The 20917-nt window shown below is 35.7% G+C and overlaps 1 protein-coding gene across 1 annotated transcript in view; it reads left to right on the top strand.

Annotated features, from left to right (window-relative positions):
* The window catches only part of COL24A1 (collagen type XXIV alpha 1 chain), a 414236-nt gene that overhangs the window by 361640 nt on the left and 31679 nt on the right, over positions 1-20917 (top strand). Inside the window, exons 50-55 of the mRNA XM_027615241.2 lie at positions 6380-6487; positions 8096-8203; positions 8298-8351; positions 9011-9073; positions 13428-13481; positions 17750-17785. Coding sequence (XP_027471042.2) covers positions 6380-6487; positions 8096-8203; positions 8298-8351; positions 9011-9073; positions 13428-13481; positions 17750-17785 — 423 coding nt within the window. The remainder of the gene's footprint in view (positions 1-6379; positions 6488-8095; positions 8204-8297; positions 8352-9010; positions 9074-13427; positions 13482-17749; positions 17786-20917) is intronic.

Raw genomic sequence — 20917 nt, 5'->3', positions numbered from 1 at the left:
AATGCTATGAGCACAGAGGATGCTTGGAAATAGGGAAAGGAAAAAACTTTCTAGTAATTTTCAAGGTGCTACTTTAAAGAAAAACAACTAATTTGAAGTTTAGTGTCATTTTAAATTTATCATTCTGCTGTTGAGAAATCAATAAAATTAACATCAAAAATACTTTTCATTCAACATAGTTTTAAAGATGGTTTTCCTTTGTTAGTCTACTTTAAAATGTGGATTTCTACTGTTGCCTGTATTTTAACAAATTTTATTTCTTTGTTACTTATTCCTTATTATATTTGTTCCAATTCTAATGAAATTAAAACAACTGAATTAAGAGGCCTAGGAAGTAACAGAGTGCCATTCATTTTGTTATGTTCCACTGTCATATACAAACTAGTCATCATTGTTCCAAAATCTTTCTCTTTCTGTCCTCTAAATGTATGCAGATAAGTCCATTTTCCATCCCAGATCTTTCCATTCAGTTCCAGAGAAAAGGCAATTCTATACATAAACATGTATATGCTTACATACCCTTCTTTCCTTTCCCCACAGGGAAGTCAAAGTGAAAGATAAGGATGTCCCTCTTCTTTCCTTCACTGACAGATTAAATAAAATAATACAACCATATTGCCATTATAGTTTCTTTCTTTATCCTTCCTCCCTCCCTCCCTCTCTTCGTCTTTCTTTTTCTTTCTTTTTTTTTTCTTTCTTTCTTTCTTTCTTCTTTCTTTCTTTCTTTCTTTCTTTCTTTCTTTCTTTCTTTCTTTCTTTCTTTCTTTCTTTCTTTCTTTCTTTCTTTCTTTCTTTCTTTCTTTCTTTCTTTCTTTCTTTCTTTCTTTCTTTCTTTCTTTCTTTCTTTCTCTCTCTCTTTCTTTCCTTCTTTTTCTTTCTTTCTTTCTTTCTTTCTTTCTTTCTTTCTTTCTTTCTTTCTTTCTTTCTTTCTTTCTTTCTTTCTCTCTCTCTTTCTCTCTTTCTCTCTTTCTCTCTCTCTCTTTACCATTATGGTTTCTGATACACAGAAGACACTCAATAAAAAGTAACTCTTGTTGTGGCTGATATTGTTGATTACTGACTGACCCAAGCAGTCACCAGTTTCAGTCCAGTCAAAATTGACACTTCCTGAAGAGTTGAAAACCAATTTAAGGGTACAGAGTCACAACTAGTAAATAAATAAGTTCTGGAGATCTAATGCACAACATAGTGATTATAGTCAACAATACCATATTGTAAATTTCAAAGTTGCTAGCAGACTAAATCTTAACTGTTCTCAGCACAAAAAAGAAATTATAAACATGTGATATAATAAAGGTATTAGCTAACACTACTGTAATAACCACATTGTAATACATAAAGTACCAAAACAACAATATGTAGGCTTTAAACTTACATAATATTATATGTCAATTATATGTTAATTAAAAAAAAAACTTACTCACCAGGGAATCTGACCCCTATCTGAAGATAATAGCAGTCTCTAGCCATGAGACATCATGTATTATTATACTATTAACTTTTTTTAAGACTCAGGTAAACTGTTTATTGGTTTCAGCATCTATGAACAAATTAAATATGATTTTATTTACTTTTAAAAATTTGCTCAGAATGACTTACTCTTTGCTGATGGGTTTTAAACAAATCATTTAGAAGATACTGGAAAGAATGCCTAGGCATTAGCATCTGTTTCTCTTGAGAGCAAAATTACTCACCCATCTTTGTGTTCATAATAAGAAATATTTGTTCTCTACTTGTATGAAACATTGTTTGGAACTTTGTCCAGAACACTCTGCTACTATCCTCAAATTTCTCTCTAAGAAACCAACATGAACAGTAAATGACTTGGAACATATTCGTTGTGCTCTGTTAAATGTGTGATAGCACTACAAATAAAGTTTCTAGTTTTCAGTTAACCCTAAGGACTAGTCTGAGCGTCCTTTTATTCTCAGCTAAAAATATCTATTGACTTCAGGAGTGTTCAGCAGTATCTGAATGTCTGTTGTCCATGAATCACCCAAAAGATACATTTTTTTCCTGTTGGTGAATAAAGGTCTTAAAAAATTGCCTAAAATTACAAGTGAAGTGCTACTATATTAGAATTCTGGAATGTTGAGGTATCCTAAAACTGTCTAGGGTAATCTGTCCTGTGGTAGTCTCTCCTGTGGCATCTATTACCTCTGTAATACATTCAAGGAGAGGATGTTCACAGCCTTGCAAGACAACCCACCTTTTTTTTTTTTTTTTTTTAATTCTTACACTGAGGGTGGGGGGATGGGTTAGCCCGGTGATGGGTATTAAGGAGGGCATTATTGCATGGAGCACTGGGTGTTATACAAAACAATGAACCATGGAACACTACATCAAAAACTAATGATGTACTGTATGGTGACTAACATAACATAATAAAAATAAAATTTAAAAAAATTTAAAAATTGAAAATTAAAAAAATTTTTAAAAATCCTTACACTGATCTACTTTCCACCTAGTTTAACTCTGGAACTAAGTCTGTATATTGACCTAGGTCTGTATGTTTTGTTTTGTTTTTTCCCTTGCTTACATACCCTTCCTTCTCTGCAAGCTGTTGTTTCTTTAGGTTTCTCACCTGTTTTTGTTTTTAGTGAGGAGGACACTGTTTATCAGAATTTTGTTTTTGAGACTTGCCTTTTCTTTTGTTTTTAGTGAGGAGGACACTGTTTATCAGAATTTTGTTTTTGAGACTTTGCCTTTTCTGTAATAGTCATATTCCTATTAGAGACCTGGTCATTGGTATAACAGCTATGTCTTCATTGAACATTTTTGAAATTGTATATCCCAAAGTCTCAGATGACTATGACTGGATTTGCTTTCATTTGCATTGATGATTTCTAAGATGACACCATGTCATGAATCCAGGGTTTGTGTGGCAAGGGGAAAGAAATAGGATAGATTACATGAATCCAGGGTTCTCAAGTTCATGTCGCAAGGGGAAGGAAATAGAGATTAGTGCACTTAGGTCAATGATGCAAGCAACGTGTGGAGAACCATACCACCTGAATCTTAAGTCCACAATGTGGATCGATCTCCCTCTCTCTCTCTTTCTCTTCTACCCTGCCCTGTTTCCTCCCTCTCTCTCTGTCTCTCTCTCTCTTTCCCTCCCTCTTCTCACTCTCCCCCCTACTGACCTTCTGTCTCTCCTTCTCCCCTCCCTTTTACCTTCCCCCAATGAGGATTTTGTCCTCATAATTGTTCCTTATGTATATTGAGAGCCACTAATATAGAGAAATGGTAAGAGATAAAATCACCTCTCCTATCACATTTGTAACTTTAAGGGCAATATCTTTATCTTTTATTTTTTTTGAGAGAGAGAGCAGATGCAAGTGGGGGACGTGGGTGGGGGGGGAAGGAAAGAGAATCCCAAGCAGGCTCCATGCTCAGTGCCGAGCCGGACATGGGGCTCTAATGCAGGGCTTGATCTCACAACCCTGAGATCATGACCTGAGCCAAAATCAAGAGTCAGATTCTTAACTGACTGAGCCCCCCAGGGGCCCCAGCAATATCTTTATCTTATGATCTTGTTCTACTCTACTTTCTCAGTAATTCCTTTTTTGATAAGCACCAAGCAGACCCTTCTAGTATTTGCTTTGTATCTCTCTTCTCATCTGGCAATTTTAAAAATATTTGTCTTTATTATAACTATTTATATATTACATTTTATCTTTTTCACTTAATTTTAAGCTTCTTGAAAACAAAAACCATATTTTATTTATATATGTATTCCTCATAGGGCTTCCCATGGTACCTTCCTTTCACATAAATGATATTCTATATAATAATCAAATCTTTGCTGAATGCCTAGAGGAATGATTGCACACCCCAGTTTAGTATCCCAGGAATCAACTGAGAAAGTAGCAGTCATCTTCTAAAATATGGGTTGGCAAATGTTTTCCGTAAATATTAGTAACTATTTTAGGCTTTGCAGAGCAAGAGGCAAACTTAAGGGTATTATTTAAGAACTTATGTAACGAGAGAAAATAGACTTTTCACAAAATTTTTCTTTATGAAATTTAAAATACAATAAAAGTACAATTTTTTTGTAATACAAGTCTACTAATGAGAAAAAATAGAATGATTTGTGGGAGGAGAGATAATATTTAGCTTATTACAGTTTCCTATCCTCAAAATTTTCTTTTTATTTGTTAATGCTGACCTATAATGAGATTTTCCATGTTTTCCATATTTTATCTTTGAAAATTCTTTTCACACAGATAGGTACTGCCAAATTCATGAACATATGATTTTAATTGTGCATATTCATCACTTGGAAGGAATTTATAAAATTCTGTTAGATTCTTCTCTTGACTATTTGCCTTCTAGCATGTCGTTATACACTGTATATTAGCATTTCTAGTTGAACTGTTAGGTGGGAACTCCTCAGCTGCAGAGTTGAATGGATTTTGAGGTATAGAGATTTCTTCCCTCTAGTGCTAAAAAATGCTACCGAAAGAAGTTGAGCTCAGAAAATCTACCCACTGCAAATTTGTGTGGGAAATGAAGATCTCACTTATTGTTTTAATTTTTGACACCACAGGAAATGTATAAAGTTGCTTGACGTTACTTGTGATTCAAACATTAATTGTCATCAAAATGACTTTACCACAGTGTGCCTGGCTGGCTCAGTCAGTAGAGCATGTGACTCTTTATCTTGGGGTTGTAAGTTCAAGCTCCATGTTGGGTATAGAGATTACTTAAAAAAAAAAAAATGACTTAAAAAAAAAAAAAAAAAGAAATTACTTGGGATGCCCAGGTGACTCAGGCAGTTAAGCATTCAACTCTTGAATTTGGCTTAGGCCATGATCTCAGGGTTGTGAGATCAAGCTCTGTATTGGGCTCTGTGCTGGGCATGGAGCCTGCTTAAGATTTTCGCTCTCAAAAAAAAAAAAAAAAAAAAAAAAAAAGATTTTCGCTCTCCCTCTGCCTCTGCCCTTGCTCTCACCCTTAAAAAAAAAAAGAAAAGAAAAGAAAAAGAAAAAGAAATGACTACCAAAGTATATGTTTCACATATAGACATTGTTTTGCCTTGTAATTTTAAGTTAAATTCATTGATAAGCATTATAGAGTCTGCAGCAAAATCTAGTTTCTAAAGCCATTCATTATTCAATAATAGAGGTTGAGGGTGGTTCTTCCTGTTTAAAAACATTTCAATCTCATTCTCAAAATATATCAATAAAACTTTATCCCTGCTAAGCCATCAGATTGCTGTGTGATAGAGAAAATTAGGATATTCAGTCTCTATTTTCACAAAAAAATATCACAGAATAGATAAAGGTTGCAAGAGTCAATGGAATTCACTGTTGACACTACTGGTTCAAAAACACATGCTAGGTCTGAGTGTTTTCCTCAGTGTACCTGGTGGTGAATAATACAATGAATATCCATAGCTTTAAATACCTTACATTTTCACAAGTTTTGTAAATTTGTTCAATAAATCTTTTTCCTTTGCATTGCTATCGGTTTTATCACACTTGAGCAGATTCCACTTGAGGTTGTACTGATTTCGTGTTTTAAATTCTTTGAAAATATTCTCACCTATGGTCAGTCTACAAACTGTTCACATAAGTTAGTTCTTCAGTCCCTTCAGGACAGCCTTGACCCCCCAAAGAAACAACTGAGTAGTATTGGTAGCATCTATTGATTCATCAAGAGGAAAGGAAAACCACTCAAAAGCATTTGCCTTGTTTTTTAATTGGCTACTGATACTGCTTCACTGTCTTTAACATTTCAGGCCATTGTTCTTGCCTCAAGGCCAATAATCTCAAGCAAGTTTACTTTGAGGACATGATTTAAGTCATATCAATAAGTGATTTTCCATGCTGAGCTAACAAATGAACCACTCAAACTTATTTTAAAATTTCTTAGTCTTTTTTTAAATTGAAATCTATATAAGGGACATAAAATATTATATTAGTTTCAGATATATAGCATAATGATTCAATATATGTATATATTGAGAAATGATCACAATAGGTCTAGTTAATAGCCATAGAATATTTTTCTTAAGGAAATATTAATCAGTTATTAGAGTTGTCATGCATACCTCAGAATATAATACAGAATGTTAAAATACAACACACATACTTTACACCTAGGCTGTTTAAGTCCGAAGGTACTGACAGACTATACTGCCTCAGTATTTTCATTTTAAATACCTCAGACCATTACATTAACTATAATTAGAGACTTTAGGTGAGTCAAAACATTACTTGAATATTTCACTTATTTGGGAAAGAGGCCCAGGATAACTCTCAAACCTGGGCTGTGTGTCAACAGCAGCCTTTCAGAAGACCAACCCCTCCTACATTTACTGAGCTTCTGGATGGATTTTTAGGAAATGCCCCAATTTTTATATCTTATTTCTTAGGGCACCAGAGGCAGCCCAGGAAGAACGGGACTGGCGGGGTCTCCAGGTCCGCGAGGAGCCAAGGGCTCATCAGGCCTTCCGGGAAGCCCAGGGGTCCCAGGCCCAAAGGTACTTTAACATTTTTCTCTGATAGGTGAGCAGCACTATTGACAAACATATTGTCCCTGAGTTCATTGGCTAGATCACAGGATGGTAAGATTAATAGCTTTTAGTAAATTTGACCAAAAATAAATACACATTAGGAGGAAAAAGAAAATGTGTGGCCTGGACATACTCATCTCCTGTGATAGCCACAGTGCATGTAATTTGCCAGAACAACTCATTAGCTCAGTATTGGCGGTGCTTTAAAAAAATGCTCTTTGACTCGTTCTGTTTCTTCTTCCCTGTCATCCACCTTCTCCTAAAAAGAGAAATCTTATTTACTTCCAGATACATACTTTCTTAGAAACACTTCCTATTCCTCTGAATCTGAATCTAACCAACCAATTAATAAATCTGATAAGAGTAGAGCTTATTTCTTAGAGTCAAAGTGATCATAATTAAATCTTGCATTAATATTCATTGTATGGAGTATTGTATATTCAATAAGGCTTTCTAAATAAAACCTGTTTTAGAACTATCTCAGTGCAGAATTGACCCATACAACCCATACAACTTTAGTTCAGTATCTAAAGCAATTTCATAAAAGACAAGGGTTAAGATGTTGGCACCCTCATCATTATTACCTCTTAATTTGATTTTCATAGTTCCCATTCTAAAGAATGTTCAGGTATCTGACCCATATGGGTAAACTGGAAATGACTCATCCCTTTCCACTAAAATTCAGTGTAGCTGAGCCAATGCTAAAACTAGGAAGTGAAATAAAATTCCTGTCTCTCAAGCATGAGTTGGCAATAAAAAGGATCCATATTTGTCACATCCCAAAGCTGTATCTTTGTTTCCAGACAGTGAAGGATAATTTGCTAATCTTAAAGAATCTTTGATCAAAATCTACCAAGCATCATTTTTCATGAACCTATCTCTAAAATCCTCCTGATTCTCATTTTTAGAGGTGGTGTGAAAGATACTGCAACTTTCATTTCAAAAATGAAACAAATTTAGAAAAGACTTAACTTTTACAAATAGAACAGTGGTGATTCAGTATATCTTTAAAGTGGAATTTTAGGAGACGAAGGGAGTATATATGAAATGAAAGGGGACCTTGGGAAACAGGTAATGGAAATTTCTTAATGATAGGATTGAAAAGATCACCATGGCAAAAACCAGGGCTCACACTTCAGGAGACCCTGCTGTGTTTCTGATATCAGCTGAATCATCTCTGTATGGTGAGGAAAACGCAGCAAAATAATACCAATTCAAATACAATACAAATTCTATTATGTATAAACACCCCCTCACACATGCCACCTCTCACCCTTCTCTAGCCCCACTATCCTGCTCATAGTTTTGAGGTCACCCCTTCCCTCTTCTTTCCACACTTACGACCACAATCCCTGGAATTTTCTTTCTCCACTGTTACCCTTATTGCTTATTATAATCAAATATTACTGTGTGAAAATATTGGTAGGGAGAATGACCATGCAGAATTTGATTTCCCCAGGGCCTTGTACTTATGCCTAAGGATGGACCTGTATTTGGGTTTCATTTAAAAGCCGATATGTTTGTAGATTCTAAAGTCAAGATCACCTTTCTTTTTTTTTTTTTTTCGGTCCATAGGGTGAACAAGGGCTACCTGGTCAACCTGGAATTCAAGGTAAAAAAGGTCACCGAGGAGCACAAGGTGATCAAGGACCCTGTGGAGAGCCTGGTCTGAAAGGCGAGCCTGTATGTGCCAACTCAGAAATTCACTAAGTATTATTATTCTACAGGCCAGGCCACCATTGCGCAATAATGATTATCCTGTCTATTCATATTGCAGGGAGAACATGGTGTTCAAGGTTTGACAGGTTTCCAAGGATTCCCAGGCCCCAGAGTATGTTTACACATTTTCTGCTGTTCATCAGAAAGATGTCGAAATACCAATATTTAGTCTCTGACTTGAGCCTTTGTATTTCTTAATCTGCAAAATTTCCATTGGTACAGTTATATATTTGAATTTTGACTATTAAATTAAGTATTAATTTTAAATTTTATGTAGCTATGTATTTTCCTACCAATTTTATTGACTAACTCGCCTTTGTCCCCTCACATTCCATTTTCCCAAACATTTTTTTAACTTATTTTATTATGTTAATCACCATACATTACATCATTGTAGTGTTCCATGATTCATTGTTTGCATGTAACATTTTATTTTGAAAATTTTCAAACATACAGCAAAGTTGAGAGAATGAATGAAAACCCATATATCCATTACCTAGATTCTACCACAGCTTTTTATTCTACCTGCTATCATGAATCTCTCTGTCTGTCTCTCCCTCTCTGAATTCATTTTGGCGTACTTCAAAGTAACTTGCATACTTCAGAACAATTCCTCCGTAGCACTTCAGCATGTACATCATTAACTATCCGTTCACATTAACGTTCCATTTTTTAAGAGCCGACTCAATAGATTGTTACAAGATTATTTCACTTGTAAAATGTTCATAGAGAATTAAAGATTTTGACTTTTTATTTTAATTATATTTTTAGGGTCCTGAGGGAGATGTTGGCATTGTTGGAGTATCAGGTCCTAAAGGTCCTACTGGACAGAGAGTAAGTATAAAGTCATTCTACTTGCCGGGAAATTGTGATTCTTTGCTTATTGTGGGAATTAGCATTAAGAACTCTAAAATTAATATACTCCAAATTAATAACTTAATAAAATGACTTTTAAGATAGAAACTCAGTAGATCCCATGCAAAGGTTCTCAGCCTTTTTCAGTTAATATATTAATTTGAGCAAAGGACCCCAGAGACCACCCCTTTTCCCAGTTCTTACTTTAGAAAATATATATCAGAATTAATGTTGATACTGGATAATGTATTTATTAACTCACACTAGGAACAAAAACATAAAGCAGTTTCATGTTATAAGCATTAATACAACCAGAGACCACCCCCACACACCACTTGGAGGAGGCTTGCCACCAGAGCTCCTCACACCACACTTTGAAAAATATTTCCCAATAGCTATGTTTTCCCAGCTCAGGGGTAGCTATCCCTGGAGAGTGATGAGGAACTGCTTAGAGATTGCAAAGGCTGGTGTCTGAAGAACTCTAGTTAGCTGCCTAGAATTCTGCCTAGAATTGCAGACTGTAGCAAATAGAAATAGCGTTAGGTAAGCCATCAGCAATTACTGGGTTTTGTTTGTTTGTTTTGCTTTTTGTTTTGTTTTTGTTTTCATTAACCACAGTCTCCTAATTGATGAGATGATCTATAAAACTGAAAAAAAAAAAGCTATAAAATGCCAAAGAGTGGTTTGACTTTAGCAGTAGCACCCCCTTAACTAATAGCAGCTACTGGGGCAAGGGTGGAGACAGCAGAGAGAAGAAGCAGACAGGTCCAGAAACAGGAGAAAGGAATCTTGAAGGACTTTACAGCTGAAAACCACTATCTTGTGCAAAATATTAAATGAGAAGTCAAATTTTTGAAATCCTACACCCCTTCTCCAACTCTCACAATAAATTATTTTCGGTAATACAAAAGTCAGTGTTGTCATGAGAAATATTTGCTTAAAGACCCGCCTCAACATTTCTTCAGGTGCAAATTTATTAGTTATTTTTATGATTTCCAAAGAGCCATGGAAAGTTGGTGCTTTTATATAAGGCCCAATTCTTGATTATCCACAGGTGGGTTATATGTGGACAGGCTTCTCTATAATAAATATCGCTTTTAAGTTCTTATATATTAAGTTCTCTACTAATTAAATACCTTCATTCTAGTTTTATGAAGTTTTCTCCATTAACTAGTCCTTTCTTGATATTGTCAAAGAGAAGTTGGCTCCCTGCCTAGCATCTGTCCTAAGCAGAATCTTACCAAGTGCTGGGTCTCCGTAGGCCAGAGCCTGAGCCTATACTGCTTTGCAGCTCCAGAAACTTTTATCAGTTCACCAACAGTAAGGTTCTGATAACTGCTCACAAATACCAATTTATAACAGCAGAGATCTCTTATTAAGTCATTATAAAGACAATGAAAAGTCACGATAGGTTAATATTTAGCAAAAAACTATTATTTACCAGTGTTCAGGTTGTGACCCTTATATCATTTAATCCTGATAAAAATCCTGTGTGAGATGCTATTATCCCCATTTTTCAGGTGGGGAAACTAAGTCTCTGATAGGTAATTTTCTCAAGGCCATTATCTGGCTAGTAAGTAGAAGAGCCAAAATTTGAAGCCACAGCTGATTGATCAAATAATATGTTAATAAGGTTGCCTGCTAATTGCATAATTAGAATATAGAATGGATATTAAGTGGCCTAGTAACTAGTTCTTGCTCAATAATCAATAAGTACTATATGATTAAATAAATTAATTGAAGCAGGAAATTTGGATCAATTGTTCTTCATCTCAAAGATGTATTTATGTAGTTAGCTGGTACCAACCATTAAAATCATAACACCTCAGAGGCGCCTGGGTAACTTAGTCCACTAAGTGTCTGACTCTCAATTTCAGCTCAGGTCATGATGTCAGGCTTGTGAAATGGAGCCCCGCCTCATGCTCCGTGCTGGCGTGGAGCCTGCTTGAGATTCTCTCTCTCCCTCTTCCTCTGCCTCTCCCCCAACACCTCTCTCTCCCTCTCTAAAAGTATAAAATAAATAATAAATAATAAAATCATAACACCTCGTGTTTCAGACACATTTAGATAAACATAGACAATTTTTTGCTGTTTGGTCTACTGTTTTCTAGAGTTCATGTATACCTCTCCATTCTTTTAACAAATCATTATTTTAGAGAGTCAGATCATGGTCAAGTTCATTAGATGAAAACTTTGTTGACCTTTTTTCAGTGATAAACCAGTCTAGGGCTTAAATTTGATTAGGTTAAGAAATCAACTCTCTGGATTTGATTGTGGATCTTTGAGATTTGGGTGCCGTATTTACAAATTATCACTTAAAGTCAGTCTTTGTATTTAAAAGTGATTCCATTAGATTTACTTTTATAGTACCAGCTAATTTATCTCATTCTAGGCTCTCTGTGGATGGACTTTATGACATAATGATCTCAATTGCTAGTATTTTCTGTACCTTGGCAGGCGTTGGACAAAGAGAAAGCCTATTAGATAACTACGTTTAAGAATTCGGGTTAAGTGTGAGCCAGAAAGACTGAAATTTGCTGCGAGTGGGAGTGGAGGTTGAGGGAAAATAATACAACAGGTATTTTGTATTCATAAAAAAGTGGTAAGTCAGACAGAGAAAGGAAAATACAGTATGATCTTACTTGTATGTGGAATCTAAAAAATAAAACAAGCCGGGGCGCCTGGGTGGCTCAGTTGCCTGAGCAACTGCCTTCGGCTCCAGTCATGATCCTGGAGTCCTGGGATCGAGTCCCGCATCGGGCTCCCTGCTCAACAGGGAGTCTGCTTCTCCCTCTGACCCTCCCCCCTCTCATGTGCTCTCTCTCTCTCTCTCTCTCTCTCATTCTCTCTCTCTCAAATAAATAACTAAAATCTTTAAGAAAAATAAAAATAAAAAAATAAAATAAAACAAAACAAGCCAACAAAACAAACCTGAAGCAGATACGTAGATATAAGGAAACAAACTGTTGGTAACTAGAGGAGGGGAGGGGTTGGGGGCAGGCAAAATAGGTGAGGGGAATTAAGAGGTACAAACTTCCAGTTATAAAATAAGTAAGTCATGAGGATGTAATTTACAGAATAGGAAATGTAGTCAGTAATATTGTAATAGCTTTGTATACTAGATAGTACCTAGACAATGTGGGGATCGTTTTGTAATGCATACAGATATTGAGTCAGTGTGATGTACACCTGAAACTAATAGGATATTGCATGTGAGTTATACTTCAATAAAAAAAAAAAAAAGATCGGTTCCATACATAGTTAGGGAAGAGTTGACCAGATTGAGCTTATTCAAAGTTATCTTCATAATCAATAACAGCTTACAGTTTCAAAATCGTTTTTCACATTTAATTCTCACAATGGCCCTATGACACAGGCAATCTTATTTAACAGATGGAGAAACTGAAGTTGGTCCTATATGATGTTCTGTGTTTCTTTCCCAAACCTTCTCTCAATTCTATACTGCATGTCACTCAGACATCTCCTTCAACGTCTATAAAGAAAGTTATTCAAAAATTTTTTCTTTTTTTTATTATTATGTTCAATTAGCCAGCATATAGTACATCATTAGTTTCTGATGTAGTGTTCAACGATTCATTAGTTGTGTATAACACCCAGTGCTCATCACCATACGTGTCCTCCTTAATATCCACCACCCGGTTACCCATCCCCCCAACGCCCCCTTCTGTAACCCTCAATTTGGTTCCCGGAGTCCAGGGTCTCTCATGGTTCGTCTCCCTCTCTGATTTCTTCCCCTTCAGTTTTCCCTCCCTTCTCCTAATGTCCTCCACACTATTCCGTATGTTCCACAAAGAAGTGAAACCCTATGGTAATTGACTTTCTTTCTCTGCTTGACTTACTTCACTTCGCATAATCCCCTCCAGGCCCATCCATGTTGATGCAAATGGCGGGTATTCATCCTTTCTGATGGCTGAGTAATAGTCCATTGCGTATATGGACCACCTCTTTTTTATTTTGTTCATCGTTCTATGTAGTCTTTTTTATGTAAAGTAATTGCATTTGTTATGTAACGACCCACATGTAAAATGGCATCGTTGAAGTTATTACCACATAAAAGTTGGAATACTGATTTATCAGTTTGTTAGAAATTATACAAATGTAACTCTCCTGATAGGAATCTGTAATAATATATAGAATTGTGTCACATTCTGCACATCAAAAGTACTATGATTTCTTCTGATACTATAAGATTTTATACTAAAAACTGGAATTGCGTGAACACGGACTATTTTACCGTTGCACAAGAAATTTTCTAGAATTTTTCTGCATTATACTGGCGGTGAGACTGACTGATTTCCTTTTACCTCAACAGGGAAACACTGGCCCCTTTGGCAAAGAAGGTATAATAGGCCCAACAGGTAGAACTGTAAGTTTGTTACAATATAGGTCTTCCTTTTCTTTTTCATATTCTTGTTTTTTCCCCTTTAACCCTATTTCTAGAGTAATCCAAAAAGGATCACCCTGGGTATTTGAGAAGCCAAGGGCAAAAATGGATGTGCATTTTCATTTAGAAGGTGGTTCCTGAGAACTTAGAGATCCTATGTGTAATGAAGGGGGTGTATATAGTGAGGGAGACACTTAAAACTTGAATTAAGAAAGGAAAATAGAACTGGAGCAGGGGAGAAGGGGCTGAGCATCATTAGCATAGAGGTGATCACTAAAGCAATAAAAGGAATCCATTTTCTCAAGGAGAAAGCTTAGCAAAAGAACTGCAGGCAGCCAAGATTTGAGTCTTTGGAAGTACTGACCTACTGTAAAGGAAAGAGATAGTTCGTGGGAATACCAGGAAAAACAGAAAAGCACAAGGTTCAGATAGATGAGTTTCAAGTAGGGAGTGGTTAACAGTGATCTTTAAGAAAATAAATTGTAGTAGAAGATAAAGTACAGACTGCAGTAAGGAAGGAAATAAATATCAATATTTAATAACTTTTCTCAAATTCCTGCAACAAACTTTTGAAGTAGGTATTATTATTTCTATTTAAGACATGGGGAAACAGATTAAGTTTACAGAGGTTCACCTAGTTATTCAAGGTGGTACAGCTAGTGAATTACATAGGTGATGTTTCTTCCTTCAAGATCAGTGCTCCTTCTGCCCCCATTCAAGCTGTGTCTGGAGAGGAAATTGAGACAGTTAGTAGAGGCCAGTGCCTTTAGAAATTTGAGTACGAAATAAAACAGAAAAATAAGACAATGGTTGGCAGAGTGGTCAGGGGAGAGTTTGACAATACTAACAGTAGTGTAAACATACAAGAGGAAGAACCCAATAGGTAGGGGCAAGTTGAGATTTGGAGAGGAAAGAGGTATTCCCTTTAGGGAATCAGTATTTTGAATCCTTTGAAAGTGTTATATGGAGAGACACACAGTCTTAATATATAAAATGGAATGCTTTGAGTATAAAGTATATTCTCTTTGATAAATTAGGAAAGAATTTCCCACCAAAATTGCTGAGTTTTTGGCTTTACAAAATAAAAAGTATAACTCAACATTTCTCTAGATTTTCAGCATTTACCACTCAGAGCCCTATAGTCTAAGTGGGATATTGTAAGTGGGAGAATTCTCAGATTTTGGTGGGTGGTTCTTCAGCAAGCTAAGAAACACATATTTGTGATTACTGAATGATTGTTCTCCTCTGTCAAAAAATGTGCAAATTTAATTGGTCAAGGAAACTATAATAAAGAAATGGCCCAATTAAAATATCTTTTGTTTATAGATAGTTCTTAAAGGTCCTTCTGATATTCAACATGCACATCAAATATTTTCCATATTCCATCTTTTCCATTCTACGAAGAAACTTCTAAGAAAAGCTCACTATGAAAGAATAAGCACTTGAGAAGGCCAATACTTCGTGGAAAAAAAAAAATAGCGGTGGGGGACGAAAGACTTGCTTTTCCAAATAAGGAAACATTACTTCTAAGTCATTGTAAATGAAACTATATCGTAGTACAAAGGAATAAACAAATAGATGAGTGTAAACAGGCTAGAGCCCAGAATTAGATCTCAGAATATATAGGAATTTAATTATAACAAAAATGGTATATCAGGATGATTGGGGCTATAAATTAATAGGAACCCTGAATCAAACTGGTTTTAATAATAAGGAAATTTATATCACATGTGGGAAGCCCAGAGGTAGGAAGGGCTTCAGGTTTGGTTAATTTAGTGACTCAATCATGTTATCTAAGACCAGGTTCTTTCCATGTCTTTAGTCTGCCGTCCTGAGTGTTAGCTTCATAATTAGGCTTCTAGCAAGATGACTACAATTTCTCAGCAATTACATCCAGATGTAATTATCCAAAGTGAAAACAGCCCTATCTTCAGAAAAAATGAAGTTTTTTTCCAGAAGTCTCCCATAGCATTTTTCCTCATGTCCACTGATCAGCCACATGTGCATTCCTATACCAGTGATAGGGAAGGGAGATGGAATTATTTTTAGTCCTACTGTTGCTGTAAGAAATTGGAACCCTATTTCACCCAACTTCTTTAATCTTTTTTTTTTAAGACTTTAAAGTATAAAAAAAAAAAATCTAGAAAGCTAAAGTGTAGCTTAAGGGTTGAGAAGACCTTTTATATAAGAAAGGAAGTCTTAAAGCTATATAAAGGAACAGAATATGTATTTGCTTGAAAATTTTAAAATTTTGAATGGAAAAAGATTCCATAAACAAAATTAATATAAGCTGGGGAAAAGTGATTGCAAAAACATATAATGACTTCATGTATAAAGAGCTCTTAGAAGTTGGTATGAAAAAGAAAACTCAATAGAAAATTGAACAAATCCAAAGGTCAATAATTATTTGGAAAGATGCTCTCCTAACTTACAGTCACAGAATGCAAATTAAAGTAATAATAGGATATTACATCTAACTTCTCAGAAGGGTATTAGGGAGAACAGTTTATCCCTAGTCGAAATGTGAATTATAGCCTCCATGGAAAGATATTTGTTAAAATGTAAGTGCATATACCTTATGACCAATCAGTTCCACTTGGAGGAATTTGTGCCATAGAAATTAAGCACTCAGTACACTAAGGAATGTTTACAAAGATTTTTTTCACAGTAATGGCTGTATTAGCAAAACTTGAAATCACATGTTCATCTGTAAAAGAATGTTTGTGTAAACCTTGGTCTAGCCATTTCATAGACTACTACGCGAATATTAAAAACAGTTATATCTAGTTCAGCTGCCTTGTGGTTGTTCATGATGTATTGTTAAGTGTGAAAAATCTGATGCATACAAGAGTACATAATATGATATCAGTATTATAAAATATAACCAATCACCCCATACATACATAAATATATTTGTCAATATTGATTAGGAAAAAAGGTATGAAAAAACGTACATACCAATTTGTTAATACTGGGCTGGAGGGAGGGGGGCATAAAAACAAGTTCTATAAAGGTATCTTAAAAATTAGTTTTTGAAAGTTAATATCCCAGTTTAAAAGGAGTTCAGAACAAGACAGGAAACACAAAAGAAGTGATATCAGTGGTGAAATAATGAGATCGTATTTTTAGCCTGCAAGATGAACAAAGAATGATAGTACCTGGTGTGTGTCAGAAGACATACACTCCCCTATATTGCAGGCGTGCATGCAATCTCAAACAAACTTTCTGGAGGACAATTTTTACAGAGTACAAGGATATTTGTCACAGTGTTATCATGACCAAAATTAGAAATAATCTAATAGGAAATTCAATAAAAAGATTATAGTTTATTAAGCACAAGTAAGCATTATAATTATCTGGAAGAATGTGGATTAGTATGGAAAATATTCATAACATATTGTGAAAGTATAAATTCAGGTTTTGAAAAGATGAATAGTATTATCTCATTTTTAAAATAAAAAATACATATATAATTTCCACAAGGATGAAAACAAAAATATTAGCAGAAATTTTTTAAATAGTACATCCATCTCATAACAGACTATACTTTGTCTTCCACTGTACATGGAAAATCACTGAAATAGACCGTATTTTGAATCATTAAAAAACTTTTTACTAAACTTAAGAGAACTGAAGTCATACAAGGTATGTTCTATGGCCATAATGGAATTAAAGTAAAAAACAGTAAACTGGAAAGATAATAAGAAAATCTCCAAACACTTGAAAATTAAACCATGTGCTTCTAAATTATCCATGGATCAAAGAGAAAGTCTCAAGGAAAGTTAGAAAATATTTCAAACTGAATGTTCTTGTGTGCAACGTAGCAAAGTTTGTGGGATGTAGCTCAGAAGGAGGAATAGAAAGAGAAAATGAAAGAAAAGGAGGACATCACCCTAGAAACAAGGTTTTCAAAGGCTGAGGTAAACAAATATTAGAAGAATGTAGTCTGGTAACTTCCCTTCTAAATTGCTCTGTATTTGATTGTCAGATCAGCTGTTTTGACTTAACTGAGTGCTTGTTATCCCTGTCTCACTTTGTGCACAACATGATAAATCAATAAATTGTTTTTGTTTGTGTTTTGCTCTGCTTACTTTAGGAAAAGGAAACTAGAATTTATATAAATTTGCTAAAGAAGCTCTTGCTAGATAGAAAGAACAAAAACATAAGTTATCATGTTTCTGTATATTGCCTCAACTACATTGGATAAATAACTCAGTAGCACTAAACCGACATTTTTTGTTTTCTTGTAGGGACCCAGAGGTGAAAAAGGCATCAGAGGTGAAACTGTAAGTTTAAATTTGTGGTTATATTATCACTTGTCACTAGGCTACATAAGTTCCATGAAAGCAAGGGCCTTGTTTGATTTTTTTCATTATTATGTCTCTAATACTTGTGGAATAAAAATAAAATTACAGTTTTCAGGAAGTAGAACTAACCTATATGGTACCTTGTAGTGAGACCTGAACATAACCCCTAAACATGTTTAAGAACCCGCCAATCAAATACTTCCCAGGCACTGTGTGAAATGGCATAGTTGCCTTGTCGGGCGTCAGGCATTTGCTCTGTGAGCCTTCTACACCAGTGCTGGGGCAAGAGCGCCGCCAAGTCGCCTTAGGGGTATGCCCACTGTGTCCAGTCAGCGCCCAAGAGGGGCAAAGCAGAAGCAAATCATGAGCTATATATTGCAGCCAATTGGAAACAATTGTGAAAGGATGGACAAAAGGTACATAGCACATTCTGGCCCTATATGGCTTATGCTGGCACTATTTCCTACTTTTATGGGATGCCAGTTCTTCCAGGTTAAAGAAGATATTTTGTAAAGAGGTCACTTCCCCAGCAGAGATTCTGCTGAACTTACTAAAGCACGAGCTTAAACAGAGCGCAGGCATGGAGTAAAATGAGGGAGAGTGAAACCAAGTACAGAAGGCAAATAAGAATAAACTTAAAGGTTGCAGAAAAGTCTTGCTTGAAAGGTAATGAAATTACATTGACCCAGCTGACATTTTCTCTTTTCACCATAGGGTATGCTTGGGGCTCAGAATAAGTACGTTGCAGTTATGTTAATTAGCTGAAGAAGGGAAATTAAGTGATTTTAGATAGCCTAAGAATCCCCAGAGGGATCAAAATAGATATTTTTCTTCTTCCTCTTCTTTTTTAAGATTTTATTTTTAAGTACTCTCTACACCCAACATGAGCCTTGAACTCACAACCCCAAAGATCAAGAGATGCATGCTCTACAGACTAAGCCAGCCAGGTGCCCCAAAATAGATGTTTTTAATTTGCAGAAGCCTGGCCTGCATATTTCCTCAGGGGACTTACTCTAGCAGGAAGCAAGGATGACTGCACACAGTGAAGTCATATCCCCCAGGAGGAGTGGAAAGGGGAAAGGAAAAGTAGAGAGGCTTGGAATTAGCCCACTTTCCAGACTTGTCTGTTTCCAACTGCCTTCCCGACCTGTTCTCTCCAAGTTCTGTGGCTGGAACATAAGCTTTCCTCAGGGTTAGGAAACCACAAGTCCCTATGACAATGTCACAGGTATATCGTATGAAAGAAAATTCAGTGGCTCTGATGGATTGCAAATTCAGCGGATTATGCCTGAAATTTTAGGTGGTGCTGATAGACATATGGCATCCAGAATAAAGCAGGTGGTGGCACCAGTCAGGCCATCCCCACAGGGGAACATGGACAAAAGTAAAGCACATTCAGAGAAGGGATCTCTCAGATCAGTGATGTATCCCGGAGCCATGTCCTTGAAAAACCAGTCGAAATAGCGGGAATGTTCTGCCCTTGCCAGACTTCTGCAACCTGAGCATCCCTTTCCTTTGTTCTCACTGCTCTCTCTTCACTTCCTGAGTTTTGCACCTGCTTTTTCTTGCCTATATGCTCTTTATCTCTGTAGTTCCTATTCATGAAGTTGTAATTTAGGGATAATTTGCTCAAGGTGGACTTCCTTGCTGACACTTTATCCTCAACCCAACCGCCACCTGTGGACATAAGAACTAGTAGGACATAGTACAAGGCCTGGGAAGTGTTCCTTAGTCTTGACTTAAATGTCCTCTTCTCAGAGAGGCTTTTTCTCACTAGCCTATGTAAAATAGCAATGCCCCCATCTGCCTGAGATTCCCTATCTTTTCTTTACCTGCTTCCTTACAACCTGACATATTACATAGTTATTTGGGTTTCTTGCTTTATTATATCTCGCCCCACTAGATTGTGGGCTCCATGACACAGACAGTTTTATCTGTTGTTTGTTATAAAGCTGTGTCTGCAACACCTAAGATCGTACCTACCTCATAGTTTGTGTTCAGTAAATATTTAGTAAATTACTGGTGAATGAGTTAGAAAACATTTGAGGTGTTGGGACATGATAGTTGTCTTTAAACATTTGAGAGGAAGAATCTGTATAATATGAGTGACTCTCGAGGATAAATTTTAAATTGTTTGTTGAACTGAATTTTCCATTTCTGTGTTTAAGTAACTGACTGCTTAAAGACTTCTAGGTACCTATTATGTTTCCGAATATATCCTCAAGGCGATCAGCCTCAAATAATACCAGTACATGAGGCATTTTTGGAATGAATTTTTATTAGCCAAGATCTATTGTATTGAGACAAATATGATACTTCACTCTTCGTACAAAGATCAGAAACGTAAGAATCTATCAGGCAGGATTTGTATATCTTTTAAATCTTCTGTGAAGCTGGCATAAGAATTTATAAAGCTATGCCATTTTATACCAAGATCAAATCATTACTCAATGCCTTAAAATTAAAAAAAAAAAAGGTTACAGCTCATTATACAATACATGAATGTATCCCCTTGAGAATAAATTTGGGTTTCATGGCTGGGAAGCTTTATATCTTCTACAATTTAACATTATAAACTCTAGTGTTGGTCCCAAATAGGTCCTCTCCACCGCAAAGAAAGTTGTTTTTGTATTGCCATATATTAAAGAGTGACTTTTTCCTTTCTATTCTGTATTTACTCCATATCTGCCTATATGTGCTCCATATCTGCCTGCCTATGGACTATTTTAAAAATAAGTCCTTGCACTCCTATATATATATATATATATATATACACTCTAAACTGACCCAGAGTTTTACGATGTCCTAAGAAGCCATCCTAGCATATAGCACGTAGAACCCCCTCCTCTCCCCTGCTTCAAAACTATTATGTTACTGGTAAATTAATCTTAAAAAGTTATAAAAATCTCCTGGTTTCCATAAGGCACCAAACACTTTTAGAATGTGATTAATTTATGAAGTAAGTAATGCAAAAATGATCACCAGAAATAAAAGATACAATTAGTAAAAAAATAAAATTCTAACTCATAACAAAAATAATATCCTGGTGTCAATCATCTGAAAAGGATTTTGACAAAATGGCACAACTTGTGGCTTAAAGCCACAGAAGCA

This window comes from Zalophus californianus, chromosome 4, assembly GCF_009762305.2.
Source record: "Zalophus californianus isolate mZalCal1 chromosome 4, mZalCal1.pri.v2, whole genome shotgun sequence".
In the NCBI taxonomy this organism is placed as follows: domain Eukaryota; kingdom Metazoa; phylum Chordata; class Mammalia; order Carnivora; family Otariidae; genus Zalophus; species Zalophus californianus.
Note: the sequence above shows the minus strand (reverse complement) of the source record. Positions and strands in the feature narration are given on the sequence as shown.